Source organism: Phyllobates terribilis, unplaced genomic scaffold, assembly GCF_046119375.1.
Source record: "Phyllobates terribilis strain yellow unplaced genomic scaffold, ASM4611937v1 Scaffold_9__5_contigs__length_417890890, whole genome shotgun sequence".
NCBI classification, from domain to species: Eukaryota; Metazoa; Chordata; class Amphibia; order Anura; family Dendrobatidae; genus Phyllobates; species Phyllobates terribilis.
Genome location: NW_027362769.1, coordinates 149,993,864 through 150,010,069, shown reverse-complemented (window position 1 = coordinate 150,010,069; position 16,206 = coordinate 149,993,864). Strand labels below are relative to the sequence as shown.

Here is a 16,206-nt window from a genome sequence, read left to right as displayed (position 1 = left end):
TAAGTCCATATTCCTCTATAGGGTTTAAAGGGTGAAAATCAGGGCAACTCCGGGGCTCTAGGAAACAGAGTAGCTTGTGCCAAGCTTGTTCGTGGTAGCCCTTTTAACGCTACCAGGCGACCTCTGACAGAGCCACCTTACAGCAAGTACTAACTGGGCACAACTGATTACAATTGTAACACTAGATAAAAACTTGATAAAAAAATGACTTACCTCGTTAATGACGTTATTCACTTTCTTTAAGTTGACAGAGCTGACGTTGTCCGGAGGTAGAGTGTAAGCCTTGGCCTTCACATGTTCATATATTTCTTTGTACTTCACCTGAGTTAATTGACAAGAAAAAAATGAGAAACAGAAAAAACTGATACATTTCTAAGGATCGGGGGCTAGGTTTGCTTTATATTAGAGGGTACTAGATACCACTAATATTGCAGGATCCAAAACAGAACATTGTACAACATAATGGTCAGTACACTTATATAGCATATATGCAATGTAAATGAACGCAGCATCGGTCGGGTATGCATGTGGGGCCGGGGGTACGGATGTATGACGGAGCATTACTACTTACATCGCTGCCGATCAGCTGAGCTTTCTTGGCATGTAAGAGTGATGGAGTGTCCTTTGGAAGACTGTAACCTTTAGGCAGGGATTTGATAGTAGCATCACGATACAGACTCTGTAAGAATGGATATACACGATTATGAAACCTATCTATCTTATGTCTCTCTATTTCTATTTATCTATCTCATATTTATCCATCAATCCATTAATCTAAATATTTTATATCTGTTTATTATCTGTTTCTTTCCATCCATCTATCCGTCTTTCTATCCATCTTTCTCTTTCTTTCTTTCCATCTTTCTTTTTCTTTCTTTCTTTCAGTCTTTCTATCCATCTTTCTTCTTTCTTTCTATCCATCTTTCTTTTTCTTTTTTTCTCTTTCTTTCTCTTTCTTTATTTTTCTTTCTATCCATCTTTCTTTCTTCCTATCCATCTTTCTTTTTCTTTTTTTCTCTTTCTTTATTTTTCTTTCTATCCATCTTTCTGTCTTCCTATCCATCTTTTTCTTTTTCTTTTTTTCTCTTTCTTTCTCTTTCTTTATTTTTCTTCCTATCCATCTTTCTTTTTTATTCTTTCATTCTTTCTTTTTTCTCTTTCTTTCTCTCTATCCATCTTTCTTTTTTTCTATACATCTTTCTTTCATACTTTCTTTTTCTAGACATCTTTCTATCTTTTCATCCATGTTTCTATCCATCTTTCTTTATTTTTCTATCCAGCTTTCTTTTTTTTTCTTTCTTTTTTCTTTCAATCCATTTTTCGTTCTTTCATTCTCTCTTTTTCTATCCATCTTTCTTTTTTTTATTTCTATCTTTCTTTATTTCTGTCCATCTTTCTATCTTTCTTCTAACATTATCTAAAATCTTACATCTTTACTAGTGTTGAGCCACCCCCGTAGTGTTCGAGTTCGGTTCGGTTCGTCGAACACCCGTGTGTTCGCCGAACTGTTCGTCGAACACCTTCGAACACCATTAAAACCAATGGCAGGCAAACAAAAACACATAGAAACACATAGAAAACACCTTCAAAGGTGTCCAAAAGCTGACAAACTGCTCAGAAGACATAACTAACACATGGAAAAGTGACAAGTACATATAGTCATGCGAAAATAAAAGAGGTGGAGGAGTAAAAGGAGGGGGAGACACAGATATAGGCATGTCATGCCCTTCTAAAATCCAAAAAGTGAGAAGCCGACACGGCCAGTCCGCTCCTGCCCGTGCCACCTCCGTGTCGCCGGGTTTGTGCCAGAGCCGCGGTGAACCCTGACGGCCAGCCCCCCTCTCCCAATACTGGTGCCTGTCCGCTGGTGGGTCGAGCGAGCCCCCCTGTGGTGGAGGCAGCTCTAAGCTTTTTAATTTAAATTGTCTCTCTAATTTGAATGAATACACTTTAAATCCATTTACAAGGATCTATTGGAGGGCAAGTCTCATGCCAGCAGCCGCGTAATTCCAGCTCCAGTAGCGTCCACTAAAGCTGCTGCAGTTAAAAAGCTTTTATAAGGATCGAGCTCGGCTGTCCACCGCAAGGCATCCTACTGCCAGTCCCAGCCCCTATGCCTTGGGGTGCCTCCTGATGCTCTTCACTAAGTATCCCATGGTCCCGAAGCATTTCCTTTGAAAAAATTAAGTGTCTAAACTACAGGTGGTGCAGCTTGCTTAACAGCCGGGATAATCCGCTCACTAGCAGACACTGCTACTAGGCACAAAGTATTTCCTGGGCTAGATGCAGTTAAAAATTTGTAATTAGATACTCTCGTTGGATGCTGAGAAAGCATTCCATAGAGTCTCCTGGCACGCCATATATGATTCTCTTAAAAAGCTTGGGGTAGGGGTCTAGGGGACCCTTTTATAGCCAAAATCACGGCCCTGTATCGCAATACGTCACCTAGGCTGAAGATAAATGGAACTGTAGCACCCTGAGGGCTCGGTTGCTACAGACGTATTGCACCTCACCCAGAGGTGTGATATCTCACTCTCAGGTAAGGATGGAGTGTGGATCAGGACCCGACACCTGCATGCATTACACCACATTGCCGTGGGGCAGGGCGACCAATATGCCTCTGAGATGGGCACGACAGTCCCTGTCCCTGGCTGGAGTGGGGGGAGGGAACACTGAGGAAGGGGAACCCTGTAGTGCAGGAGCAGGGAGGAAGCAGTTCCTGGGTGCATTGAGAAGGGAGTATAAAAGGTGGGCACCATCTTAGTTCAGTGCAGAGAAGTCTGAGCAGAAGTGGCAGGGAGCAGGGGCTCTGCATGAGCTCTGCTCCGGAGGCGGGCCTAGTAACAGAGGCCCAGGCCTGGAAGAGGGAGAAGGAAGGAAGAGGAGCGGAGAAGGCTCCAGGAACGAGGAATGAAGGGATCCCAGGGGTGCGGACAGGCGAGTCGCCACCGCACGCCCGAATCCACCTGCGTGGAGGGGTCAGGCCAAAGGGGGAGACCGGTCCCCGAACTAGTGGAGGCAGGAAACGACCCTCAGCTAGAAACCGGAGGCTCTGACATTTTATGTGGCGCAGCCCCTCGCTACACCCGCTAGGAAGGCACCACATAGGGTCAGGGAAACTGGCGCCAAGTTTACCAAGAGGAGGCCCGAGGCAGCCGGACAAAAGTGTTGGTAAGAAAGGCCAGACAAAGGACACACAAAGGGGGTCCTGTGAAGTGCTCCAAAGTTATCTGGGAGTTGTCTGAGCCCCTCACCTGGTGAGCACAGTACGACGTGGGCAGCCGTTACCTGCAGACGTGGTCTGGATAATAAGAACTGTGAGTAAAGGCCCTGAACTGCATCACTGACTCCGTGTCGTTACTGCTGCTGCCCTGCACCATCACCCCCATCCTCCGCATACACTGCCCTGAGGCTATACTCCTCCCGTGGGGAGTTATGCTACGCTCTGCTGCACCCACAACACCAGCCTCAGTGGTCTGCCCTGTAGCGGCGGTTCACTCTGACCGCAATCCACGGGTGGCGTAGTCGGACATTTAAACATGAAAACCACATAAATAGTTCCGCCACTGGTTTGACCGCCCTGAGCCACGGAACTGGGTCGCTGCCACGAAGACTACAACCACCAGCATCCACCAAAAAGGGTCCGGCTCCGGGTGTCCCAAGGCCCAGGGGGTGCGTCAGAACATTTTCATCACCTTTCACAATCACCAATGGGACAAGGCAGTGATGTCCTCTGTCCCCTCTCTTATACATCCTAGTGACGGAGCACCTGCTCTCATCAATTCGCCATAACCCCAATATTAGGTGGATTGAGGTGGGAGGCACCGAGTACAAGTGCTCTCTATTTGCTGATGATGTCCTAGTATATATCACTCAATCACATATATCCATCCATGCTGTTATGGCTGAAATAGATCACTTTGTTACATGGTAAAATTTTAAAATCAATGCAGCGAAGTCTGAGGCCCTCGATGTCTCCCTCCCCAAATCCATATAGGATTCCATCCAGTCCAACTTTCCCTTTGCCTGGCCCTCACAGGGTATCAAATACTTAGGAATTCCTATTCATAGAGACCTCTCCCATCTATGTTATTTTAATTTTGGGCCCTTTATTGAACAACTCCATACAGACCACGGTTGGCAAGTTAGAACTGTAAGATTCACTACGTGAACCACTGGTGTTTTGTGGAAAAGCACATGTACACCGCGTTCCAAATTATTATACAAAAAGTGTTTAGGAGTGATAAGGGAAGAATTTGTTTGTTTGTCAGTTAAACTCATTGATGGTGATGTGTGTCAGGGCTCTTTATATCACTGTAAGCAATTGCAGACACCTGTGCTAATTAGTTTGGCAGGTGTGTCCAATGAAAGGCAAGACTACTTAAGAAGGCTCTCTCACATTATTAAGCAGCCTACATTTTCTGCCAAAATGGGAAAGAAAAAGGATGTGTCGGCTGCTGAGAAGCAACAAATTGTGGAGTGTTTAGGTCAAGGCATGACTACAATCAACATTGTGCGATGATCAGGATGAAGTGTCTTGGCAATCAAGAAGTATGTAGCTGATTCACAGTACACACGTGTGCGTGCTGATAAGGGCAAATTGAGGACTCTTTCCTACAGGCAATTACGTCAGGTTGAAAGAGCAGCGGCAAAAAAGCCTTGTCATAGCAGCAGACAAGTTTTTGAAGCTGCTTGTGCCTCCAACGTCCCCCGAACAACAAGATGCAGGGTCCTTCAGAGGTTTGCAGCTGTGCATGCGCCATCCTGTCGACCTCCTCTATCCACTTCACACAAGCAGAAACGGCTCCAGTGGGCCAAACATTACATGAAGACTGATTTCAAAACTGTTTTGTTCACGGATGAGTGCCGTGCAGCGCTCGATGGTCCAGATGGATGGAGTGGAGGATGGCTGGTTGATGGACACCCCACGCAAACACGGCTACAGCGCCAACAAGGAGGAGGTGGAGTAATGTTTTGGGCTGGAATCATGGGGAGAGAGATTGTCGGCCCCTTTAGGATCCCTGAAGGCGCTAAAGATGAACTCCATAATGTATGTGGATTTTCTCAAACAGCACTTCCTGCCATGGTTCAAGAAGAAGAACCGTGTATTTCACAGCAAGATCATTTTTCTGCATGATAATGCACCATCTCATGCTGCACATAAAACATCTGCATCTCTGGCTGATATGGGCATAAAAGGGGACAAACTTATGGTGTGACCCCCATGCTCCCCTGACCTCTACCCCATTCAGAACCTTTGGAGCATCATTAAAAGGAGTGTCTATGATGGCGGGAGGCAGTTCACATCTAAGCAACAGCTCTGGGAGGGTATTCTGTCCTCATGCAAAACAATTGAAGCAGAAACCATCCAAAACCTGACAAATTCAATGGACGAGAGAGTTCAGAAGCTCCTTTCGAACAAGGGGTCCTATGTGAAAATGTAACATCACCTAGAATAAAGTTTTGAGTTGAAAACTGTTTGATTTCAGTTTCTAACAACCTGCTAATGCTTATAATTTCAAAAATGACCATTTTTTTGGTCTTTATTAAAATGAAAAGGTTGATCGAAAAGTTTGGGGGATCTAAGAGTGTGGCAACCCAGTAGTCATGATTACTTCGAATTCTGACAATATGAGGGTCATGCTGCAGGTAGTGCAGCAAGAAGGCACTCATGTGCCTTGCGCATCTCGGAGCCCCAAAATTATTTTCCGGGCTAGATGCAGCTAAAAATTATTTTTAATTTTAAATCTGGTGAAGCTTTAGTATAGATCGCCTAATAGAATCAGTACTGCACACTGCTACAAAGCCCAAATTATTTTCCAGTCAAGATACAGATAAACATGATTAGTAATTTGAAAGCTTAAAACGGTTGGTAGGGTGATTTTAACCAATCATCAAGCTTTTACTCTCCCCAGGATGACACAGGGGTAGAAAAGTCGTTTCGGATCCATGATTTGTTCATCTTTATGAACGTGAGTCTGTCTACATTATCAGTGGAGAGCCGCGTGCGCTTATCTGTCAGCACACCACCAGCAGCGCTGAACACACGTTCAGACAGAACGCTGGCTGCGGGGCATGACAAGATCTCCAAGGCGTAAGTGGCTAGCTCCGGCCATTTATCCAGATTGGAAGCCCAAAAAGAGCAAGGGTCCAGTGACACAGTCGTGGCTTCAATGTTTACTTGGAGATACTCCTGTACCATCGTCTCTAGGCGTTGACTATGTGTCAGACTTCTTGTCTCCTGTGGCCTTGCAAAGGATGGGCTAAAAAAGTGGTGAAATGATTCCGCAAAATTGATGTTACCAGCAGATACTGTGGTTCTGTTACGGTTTGAGTGCTGAACACTTGACGGTCCCACGGTTGGCAAGTTGGAACTGTGAGATTCACTACGTGCACCACTGGTATTTTGTGGAAAAGCAAATGTAAGATTCTGCAACAGTCTCTGCTGATACTCCTGCATGCGTGCATCCCTTTCTATGGCAGGAATAATTTCTGCAAATTTACTTTTGTACCGGGGATCTAACAGTGTGGCAACCCAGTAGTCAGGATTATTTCTAATTCTCACAATTCGAGGGTCATGTTGCAGGTAGTGCAGCAAGAAGGCACTCATGTGTGTTGCGCATCCAGGAGCACCAAGTCCCTGTTGTGTTGGTGGCAAGGTAACAATCATGCTTCCTTCCTCTGTCCTCTCCCCCCAACCTCGCACAACAGAAATGTGATCAAGGTCTCCCTCATCTGATGAGTCTTCCATCAGTTCGTCCTCCACTTCTTCCTGGGCTCCTGCACCTTCCTCACTAGTTTGGCTGCTACCATGCGCCCTGGTAAAACCATCTCCCCCACCCTCACATGCCTGCCGCCTTGGTGCTGCCGACCGTCTGGACCTTGCAGATGTTAGCCCTTCCGCATACAACTCCTCCTCCTCTACTTCCTCCACCTCCTCTTGTGCCACCACCTGACTCCGAATTCTGTTTAACATGTGCTCCAGCATGTAAATCACCGGAATAGTCATGCTGATAATGGCATCGTCAGCACTAAACATCTTCGTCGCCATTTCAAAACTGTGCAGAAGGGTGCATAGGTCCCTGATCTGAGACCACTCCTCCAGCGTGATTTGCCCCACCTCTGAATCTCGTTGGCCCAGGCTATACGTCAGAACGTATTGCACCAGGGCTTGTCGGTGCTGCCACAGTCGCTGCAACATGTGCAGAGTTGAATTCCACCGGGTAGGCACATCGCATTTTAGCCGGTGAAGTGGCAGGCCCAACGACTTCTGTAGAGATGTAAGTCGCTGAGCTGCGGGATGCGAACGGCGGAAGTGAGCACACAGCGACCGTGCCCTCTGCAGAAGGCCATCTAGTCTGGGATAGTGGGCTAAAAATTGCTGGACAACCAGGTTCAACACGTGAGCCATACAAGGCACGTGTGTGACATTGCCCCGGCGAAGGGCCGCACCCAGGTTTGCAGCATTGTCGCACACGGCCTTCCCTGGTTTCAGGTCCAGTGGAGACAACCATTCATGAAATTGGTTCTCCAGAGCTGACCACAACTCCTCAGCTGTGTGACTCACATTTCCCAGACATTTCAATGTAAAAACCGCCTGATGACGTTGAGCCCTACTGCCAGCATAGTAAGGAGGTGTGCAGGATCCCTTCTGCGCAGTTAGAAAGCTTGTGGCATGACCAGACAGGCTTTGGGTGCAGGTGGAAGACCGAGAGGAGGTTGAGGAGGCAGAAGCAGTGGAGGAACTTTGACATAAAGAGGATTGACGCACAACTCGTGGGGACGGCAAGACTTGGACAGCAGCCCCTTGTCCTGCTGTCACCATAGTTACCCAGTGCCCAGTCAGCGACATGTAACGCCCCTGTCCATGCCTACTCGTCCAAGTGTCTGTGGTGAAATGCACCCTGTCACACACAGAGTTTCTCAAAGAAGCGGTGATGTTGTGTGCGACATGCTGGTGGAGCGCAGGCACACCTTTCTTTGAGAAGTAGTGCCGACTGGGCATCTGGTACTGGGGCACTGCGACGGACATAAGGTCTCGAAAATCCTCTGTGTCCACCAGGCGGAAAGGCAGCATTTCTGTAGCCAAGAGCTTGCAGATGGTGAAATTTAACCTCTTAGCTTTCTCATGGCTAGGAGGAAATGGTCTTTTACTTGTCCACATCTGAGGGACCGAGGGCTGGCTATTGTGCTTAGACGGGGTTGATAAGGGTGTCCCCGGCAAACTGCCGGTCTGTGAGGAAGATGCAGGCGGACATGTTAGGTTGCCTTGATCCAAAGGTGGTGCTATCGATGTCGGACAGCGCTCAACACCAGCTGGTGTTACCACCTCCAAAGAAAATGATGACCTGCCAATCACGCTGGCTGTTGCGGGTAAAGAGGTGGCAGGTCTGCGCCCCAAAACAGGTGTGACTGCTGTCCCCCCAGTCACAGAGGATGAAGAGGCCGCGGATGCACAAGATATGGCAGATGGTGGTTGGCCCGGCCGGCTAGGCCGCATTGTAGCACACTGAGCTTCCCACTGCAACTTATGCTTCATGTCCATGTGCCGGTTCATGCATGAAGTACTCAAACTATGTATTTTTTGGCCTCTACTTAGCTTTTGCTGACAAATGTTACAGATAACACAAGTTGGGTCATCTTTATCGATCTGAAAAAATGCCCAGGCTATGCAAGGCTTAGCACCCATGCGACCTGAAGAGCCACCACGACTTGTGGTGAGAGGCAGAGTTGTGTTTGAGGATGCAGTTGTTGACGTGCTTCCAGTACTACGTCTCTGTCCAGGAAGGCGCAACCTGACCTCGTCGTCACTAGCATCTTCCTCCACCTCCTCTGCTGACCTCATCTCTTGGCTGACTGTGGGTTGACAGTAAGTGGGATCTCCGACCTCATCATCATCACCCTGTGCGTTATCACACCCGTCGTCCTCAGAGCCAACCTGTTCCTGCCCTGACAAAAAACTAAAGTTGTCGCTCCAATCAGGTATTTGAGTCTTATCATCGTCTTCCTCATTGTCTCCACCAACAGGAGTTACAGTTTGGGAATGAGGGTCTACATTATGGTCAGAACCTTCTGCGTCTGGTCCTGGATCCGACTCATAAAGATTCTGGGCATCAGTGCAGATCATTTCCTCGTCTGGATTCACAGAAGCGCTGGAGTCGACCTCTGATTCCCAGGCTATAGTATGAGTAAACAGCTCTGCAGACTCAACCATCTGTTCTACCTCATACTCAGACGGGCAGCTGGAGATTTGGGAGCTGTGAGGAAGCAAGTGCGATTTGGGTGACACCTTTGAGGACTGGAGTATTTGTGATGTTGAAGTTGATGTGGAGGAGAGCCCACTTAAAGGAGCACTTGATATCCGTTGAAGCACCTGCTGTTTTTGTGCCTCATCTGGAATTTGTAGCGATTGGCGTGGCCGTAAGAAAGGGATCTTATCACATTGTCCGCTAAAAGAAGTAGACATTTTAGTTTGGCTGGAAGATGGTCTTTCTTCTGCAGATGTTACTGTTGCTTTAACACCTACCCCACGGACACAACCTTTTTTCCCCTTCCCAACACGCCTATTCCCCTTTCCACCAGCAGCAGGCCTTTTTCCACTCATTTTGGTGGTTAACTAATTCACAACTCTGGAGTTGTTTGCACAAAAAAACAATGGATGGTAACCGAGCAGAGCTGAGTGGCCAAACTGTGGTATTAGGCCAAAACTATTGGCTGGGTTAGATGCAGAAAAAAATTATTTTGAATTTGCAACCTGATGGAGGTCAGTATAGATGGACTAATAGAACAAGTCCCACACACTGCTAGAAGCCCAAATATTTTTTCAGAGGTACTGTAGATGCAGATAAAAATTATTTTTAATTTGCAACCTGATGGAGGTCAGTATAGATGGACTAATAGAGAAAGTCCCACACACTGCTAGAAGCCCAAATATTTTTTCAGAGCTAGATGCAGAAAAAAATTATTTTTAATTTGCAACCTGATGGAGGTCAGTATAGATGGACTAATAGACCAAGTCCCACACACCGCTAGAAGGCCAACTATTTTTTCAGAGCTAGATGCAGAAAAAAATTATATTCAATTTGCAACCTGCTGGAGGTCAGTATAGAAGGACTAATAGAACAAGTCCCACACACAGCTAGAAGCCCAAATATTTTTTCAGAGCTAAATGAAGAAAAAAATTATTTTTAATTTGCAACCTGATGGAGGTCAGTATAGATGGACTAATAGAACAAGTCCCACACACTGCTAGAAGCCCAAATATTTTTTCATAGCTAGATGCAGAAAAAAATTATATTCAGTTTGCAACCTGATGGAGGTCAGTATAGATGGACTAATAGAATGATGCTATGCCCAAAAGATTTTACTTCACTAGGTGCAGTAAAAAAATTGGTATTCTATACACAGGTGGTATATCTTGCAGCACAGATAGGCTACTCCACTGACTAACACACTCTGCAATAGGCCAAAAAGGATTAGCTTTGCTAGATTCAGCCAAATGCTGTGAAAAAAACTTGCACAGCACTGGCACAGACCTGCCTGGCAAAAACTGATAGGAACTGATGTAACCTAGTCCTGAAAAGGACTCCAATTACAATTAGTCTTTACTCCCACAACCGATCTATTTAAGAGCACAGACCTGCCTGATAAAAGTCGTAGGAAATGCTGTAACCTAGTCCTTAAAAGGACTGCAATCACAACTATTCCCTACTCCCAAGCTATCTGTAGATTTGTGCGAAAATTGGCTTGAAATTAACAAGGTATAGCGCACACAGCAACAGCGGTGCCGTCTAACACGCAGCTGCAGCAGTGAGAAAATGGTGGCGACGGGGAAAATGGCTGGGTCTTATAGGGCAAGGACATGTGACATACACTGCCAATGACACATGCCCTTGCTTGTGTGAAAAAAAGCACTTCGCTCCGTGTGTGCGCTGCTGATAGGCTGACAGATTGCACCTCCCCACTGTAAATGCGGGAAAGAGAAAAAAAAAATGGAGATCTTCATTGTTCCTGCAGAGATCCATCCCCTGCCCCTCCCCCACCCCGCTGTACACTCAAACTGCGTATTAACATTAATTTTCATCATTACTGAGAAAAAATCCAGTTATGATTTTGGTGCACGAACAGTTATCGAACATAACCTCGAACAGCCGAATTTTTCTCAAATTGTTCGTGTTCGCCGAACGGCTCGAACACCGCCCAAAACAGCTCGAATTTGAGATTGGCGAACAGTTCGAGTAGAACAACGCTCATCTCTAATCTTTACCTATAAATCCATGCACTGTATTATCAGTACATATTTCTACCCCGCGTAACTACAAAGCCTAGACATGTACGTACATCGCTGCGTATCTTGTTGGCATTACTGGCTCTGTCCAGCTCCATGGTATCGGTGCTTGATGTGACTGTCCCTTTAATGTTGTGCTCATAATCAGAGCGATACACGACCTGCGGAAAAGAGAACATGACACTTGCCGTATGGTGTAATGGAAATATAAAGTACAACAGCTTCAAAAGTTCTAAAGGAAAAACAAGTATTGTATATGATCTGATAATAGTCATATATTCCTCTCAAATATAGTTTCATAGATTTTAAGGTTGAAGGAAGACATAAGCCCATCAAATTCAACCTAACATAGCCAAAAACACAATTATTTAGGCTGAAATGATAGAGAGGTAATGCAAAGATTAAAGACACGCTAGCACTAGAACATCACCTATTGTTTTAAATCAGGTTTTTGTGTTACACCTATTTTAAAAAAATGTTGGCAAACATTTTTTTTTTTCAAATTATGATCTTTACTAAAAAAAAATAAATAATAATAATCTTGCAATTTTCACAGTGACCACTAGAGCTATTTTCGGTTCTTACTTCCTTTCCTTCCAGGAAGCGTTTTCAGTAGTTTCCTTATCATCAGAGGTAGGATAATGACAAGTAACACCTCTATACACAGCTGATAACACAGAATCTACCAATCTCAACAGGTGCTCCCACAGCTAAACCTGCTCTTCATCCTGTACAATGAGCTTTTCACACACACATTAGATGCCTCAAATACAAAAAATGTGAGGTTAATGTACATGTAAATTTCCCAAAACAACAGGAAGTTAGAGTCTAAAAAAGCCCCAGTGGCCGATGTAAAAATTACAGGACTTCTGTTTTAATTTTTAACACAGATTGTGATATGGGAAAAAAAAAACATTGCCAAAATACTTAAAAATTACATTTAACACAAACACCTGATTTAAACATTAGGTAATTTTTTGATGATAGTTTCCCTTTAAAGGGTAAAGAAAGTGGTTCTGTCAAAGGGTAAATTCACATATAAATGGGTGATTATATGTTAATTAGTCACTCCCAGCACTATGGTAGGGAGAGGAAGAACACTCAGAAGAGAAGGAGCATGGGAAGCGTACTTACATCACTGCTTTGCTTTCCACTGGTGACAGCTTGAACATAAACCGGAGTCTCCATAACCGAGGAGTAATTCTTCTTCATCTCCTCGGCTTTAGCTTTGTATTTGTACTGGAAAAATAATTTTTCTTCTTAGTATTCATTATATATATATATATATATATATATATATATATATATGTGTGTGTATATCTACATAGTATACTAATCATTGTGGTGCTCACATCACTACGGAGGTTGTATGCTTGCTTGGCATGTAGAATCTCGGGTGTATCCCACACGAAGCAGCCCACTCCTTTCAACCAATGGAGGTCATCTTTGTAGACAATCTAGAATGGAAGAAAGTCCAAGAAGGGGTTAATACTCCATCAAAGGGTCCAAAATAAAAAAAAGTGTAACCCATTGAGAAATAACGGTACTCACATCACTCAACTGGTCGTTGACCTTGCGGGCATGGACATAGAGCTGAAGGTCAGGTAGGCAGATCCATTCGTGGAGGTATTTCCTGTAGTCGATCTCGCTGACTTTACTTTGTGTTTCCCGGGCAGAAACGATATCCATCATATCAGGAGCGATGTGAATCTTAGCCTTGTTCTTTTCATAGGTCTCTCGGTACAAACGCTACAAAGAGAATGTCCAGATAAACATGGACGACTACATGGATTTATGTCAACTTTTGTTAACATTTTACTTTTTTTTTTTAATTGCTTCTGGGTATCCAAAATAAAAGATGAAGCAAGGTGATTAAAAAAATAGCCCACCGTTTTATGTATACAGCTCCTAAGCGGCACTATAATATAAAATGCTGGTGTCTGCTGGTTAGCAAGAATATGGGCCGCAATCCTCCATGTTGTGATTTTGAAGATAATACTTGCTTTATTTCCTATGTAAAACAGTTTATTTTGCCACAATGCCTGAGAACTGAAAGATTCTGCTGAAAGCTGAAATCTGCAATACTGCCAAAGCTTTTTAAAGCTGATCTTGCCAAATTGTTGGGTTTGGACAACTTTTATTAAGCGGTGTTGATCCTTGAAAATCGAATAAACCCACAACCCAATCCGACAATACTCACATCCAGAGGGAGCTTGCCCACTCGGATGCATCTTGCGGTGTTGGGATCATCCTGAATACCTTTTGGTATAGTGTAGAGCGCTTTAAACTTTTCATATTCCTCGCGGTATTTCAGCTAGACGAGACAATGGTGGATATTGCATCACATATATGATTGAGAAGATCAACTTCTAAGGTCCCTGCTTTCAGATACTTATGCTTACTGTGCTGGGAAGGTGCTTGTTCTGCTTAGCAAAGGCCAAGGCCACGGTGTCCGGGGGAAGCTGGTAACTTGTGGCTTTGATGGCATCCCAGGATTGTTTGTACAAGTTCTAAGGATTAAAACACATTCCATCGATTATTTTGAATAATAAATTCCATATTCATCTTGTCGCACGTCACGCATTATATAGGAGTACATACACTGCTGAAAAGATCCTTAAGACTCTGGGTACGATCGTAATCTACGGTTTCCAGAACTGTTGTGTACTTATCCTTGTTCTTGTTGAAATCCTCTTTGTACTTGAGCTGAATTGAAGAGACAAGACGATCATGAGATGCGTAGATCAGTGAGACGAGCAATGAAGGCTAATTACCGATAATCGGATACTCACATCACTGGCATTGATGGCGCTTTGGACGGCCGTGACATACACTGGGGTATCAGTGACAACGCTGTAGTTCTTAAAGTTTTCTTTACCGGCACTGGTGTACTTGGCCTAGAAATAAATGTAAAAAAAGTGCAAAGACCATAATATAAATGAAAAAACTGATCTGATATTAAAGACCTATCCTAAGGGCTTGTGCACATGATCGTATCGGATCGCACTCGGACCAATGTTATTCTATGGGGCCGTGCACATGTGAAATTTTTTCCTTGGACCAAACTGGTCGGATGAAAAAATAGCCGCATGGCCAAGTTGCATCTGATATTCAGATCGCACTCGGTCATGCAGGTCAATGAGTTCCTGGAAATCATCGGACTGCACTTGGATGACTTCTGGAGAATAGAGAAGATGGAGAAATGTTTTTCTCCATCTTGTCCTCATCCGAGAAAATCAGATCACACTTTGATCAAACTCTGATCAGAGTGTGATATGCATAATCGAACCTGGCTAAAGAATATATGATGAATATCTAAGTCCTGTTCAACTCCTTTCATATAAAAGTTACAACCCTAAGGTACGACTTACTTGACTCTGAAGATTATAGGAATTCTTAGCAAGTAAGATTTCTGGAGTATCCCACACATAACAGCCAATGCCCTTGAGCCATGTTAGGTCTTCCTTGTAGAGTACCTACAAAGAAAATAATGGAAAAAAAAAATGAATAAAAACATATATTTTTTTAAACGTTAACAAAAATATTGGAATATTAAGTATTTTGCTACATACATCGCTCAAGATCTCATTGGCCTTTTTGGCGTGAATGACCTTCTGCTCGTCAGGTAGACATGTCCATTCATGGAGATAGCGGCGATATTCAATGTCACTAAGGATCTGCTGGCATTTCTTGGCCAGGACGTTGTTTAGCATGTCACTTGGAATATTGATCTTGGTCTTGTTGTCTTCGTAGTTCTTCTTGTAGGCCAGCTAATAATAAAATATATATATATCAGTATTAAAGTATACAAACTACAAAAGAACTAGGATCGTTGAAATGTCAGAGACACATTAATTGACTGCTATTTGGTACTATCAAGATAACGGCAGAGAAGACCCTGGTGGACCTATCTAGACCTGCACAAGATCGATCTTCCTACAGATCGTTCATCCATTGAGTTGCCATGGCTTGAGATCGAGATAATAATTTGCCTACAGGCTTTTTTCAATTTTTCTGGCCATGCGAGGACTTGCTTCCTACGGGATGAGTTGTAGTTTTGAATGACACCATTCATTTTACCATATACCACATTGAAAGATAGGAAAAACATTCCAAGTGAGGTGAAAGGGTGACTTATTTCTCCCACACATCGGCACATAGCTCAAACTGTTGTCTAGACTGAGTGCCATCAATGGAAATGTATTGATTTGCAAAGTATGGGATTCGATGAAGTTTCAAAAGCGTCAAAAAGTGAACAAAAAAAAAAATTCTTCAATCTTACCACACTCTTCATCTTCTGGAAAGCCAAAGATTGCACAACACTAGGGAAATCTCCAACTTGGGAACCAGCAAGATAGTGACCTTTTTCTTTTTCGTAATGCTCTTTGTATTTTACCTGTGAACCACAGTTGATACATTTATTACATGCGAATGATACAATGATAAGATGTGAGATACGTCTGTAATGTGAAACTTACGTCACTAGCAACGAGCTTGGCGTGTTTGGCACCGACTATGGGTATGTAACTGGCATCCAGTTGGTAGCCCAATGCTTTAGTGCTATCCCATGAATCCTTGTACAATTTCTAAGGAGCAAAAAAAAAAACAACAAAGAAACAGATAATACGTTTTTGAACTCAATTATTTATTGAAAGAAAATAAAAAAAAGAGGTTTATAAGAAAAAAAAACCCTAGGTGATACCCATTAAGCAAGCACAGGTAAGACGTGATATTGGGGTGAAAATGAAATTACAACTTTTTTTTTTAAAGTTCACAATATACTATTATCTTTTGTAATGAAATCTTTCTCTAAAAATAAAATTAAAGAATTTACAAAGAAATTTGGAATATCGCGCTCAAAATGTCTCAGTAATGTCATCACGTGAGAAAATATGATTGGGTGGGTAATAGTAAATAAT

General features: G+C 43.7%; 1 protein-coding gene across 25 annotated transcripts in view; it reads right to left on the bottom strand.

The window, feature by feature from the left end:
* NEB (nebulin) overlaps positions 1 to 16,206 on the bottom strand; it is a 203,011-nt gene that overhangs the window by 66,885 nt on the left and 119,920 nt on the right. For all 25 annotated transcript variants that reach the window (XM_073647182.1, XM_073647185.1, XM_073647188.1 and 22 more), the window contains 14 exons: positions 15,766 to 15,873; positions 15,570 to 15,683; positions 14,860 to 15,057; positions 14,659 to 14,763; positions 14,080 to 14,184; positions 13,889 to 13,993; positions 13,690 to 13,797; positions 13,488 to 13,601; positions 12,839 to 13,036; positions 12,640 to 12,744; positions 12,422 to 12,526; positions 11,341 to 11,448; positions 572 to 679; positions 214 to 321 (listed from right to left, as the gene is read on the bottom strand). In XM_073647182.1, coding sequence (XP_073503283.1) covers positions 214 to 321; positions 572 to 679; positions 11,341 to 11,448; positions 12,422 to 12,526; positions 12,640 to 12,744; positions 12,839 to 13,036; positions 13,488 to 13,601; positions 13,690 to 13,797; positions 13,889 to 13,993; positions 14,080 to 14,184; positions 14,659 to 14,763; positions 14,860 to 15,057; positions 15,570 to 15,683; positions 15,766 to 15,873 — 1,689 coding nt within the window. The remainder of the gene's footprint in view (positions 1 to 213; positions 322 to 571; positions 680 to 11,340; positions 11,449 to 12,421; positions 12,527 to 12,639; positions 12,745 to 12,838; positions 13,037 to 13,487; positions 13,602 to 13,689; positions 13,798 to 13,888; positions 13,994 to 14,079; positions 14,185 to 14,658; positions 14,764 to 14,859; positions 15,058 to 15,569; positions 15,684 to 15,765; positions 15,874 to 16,206) is intronic.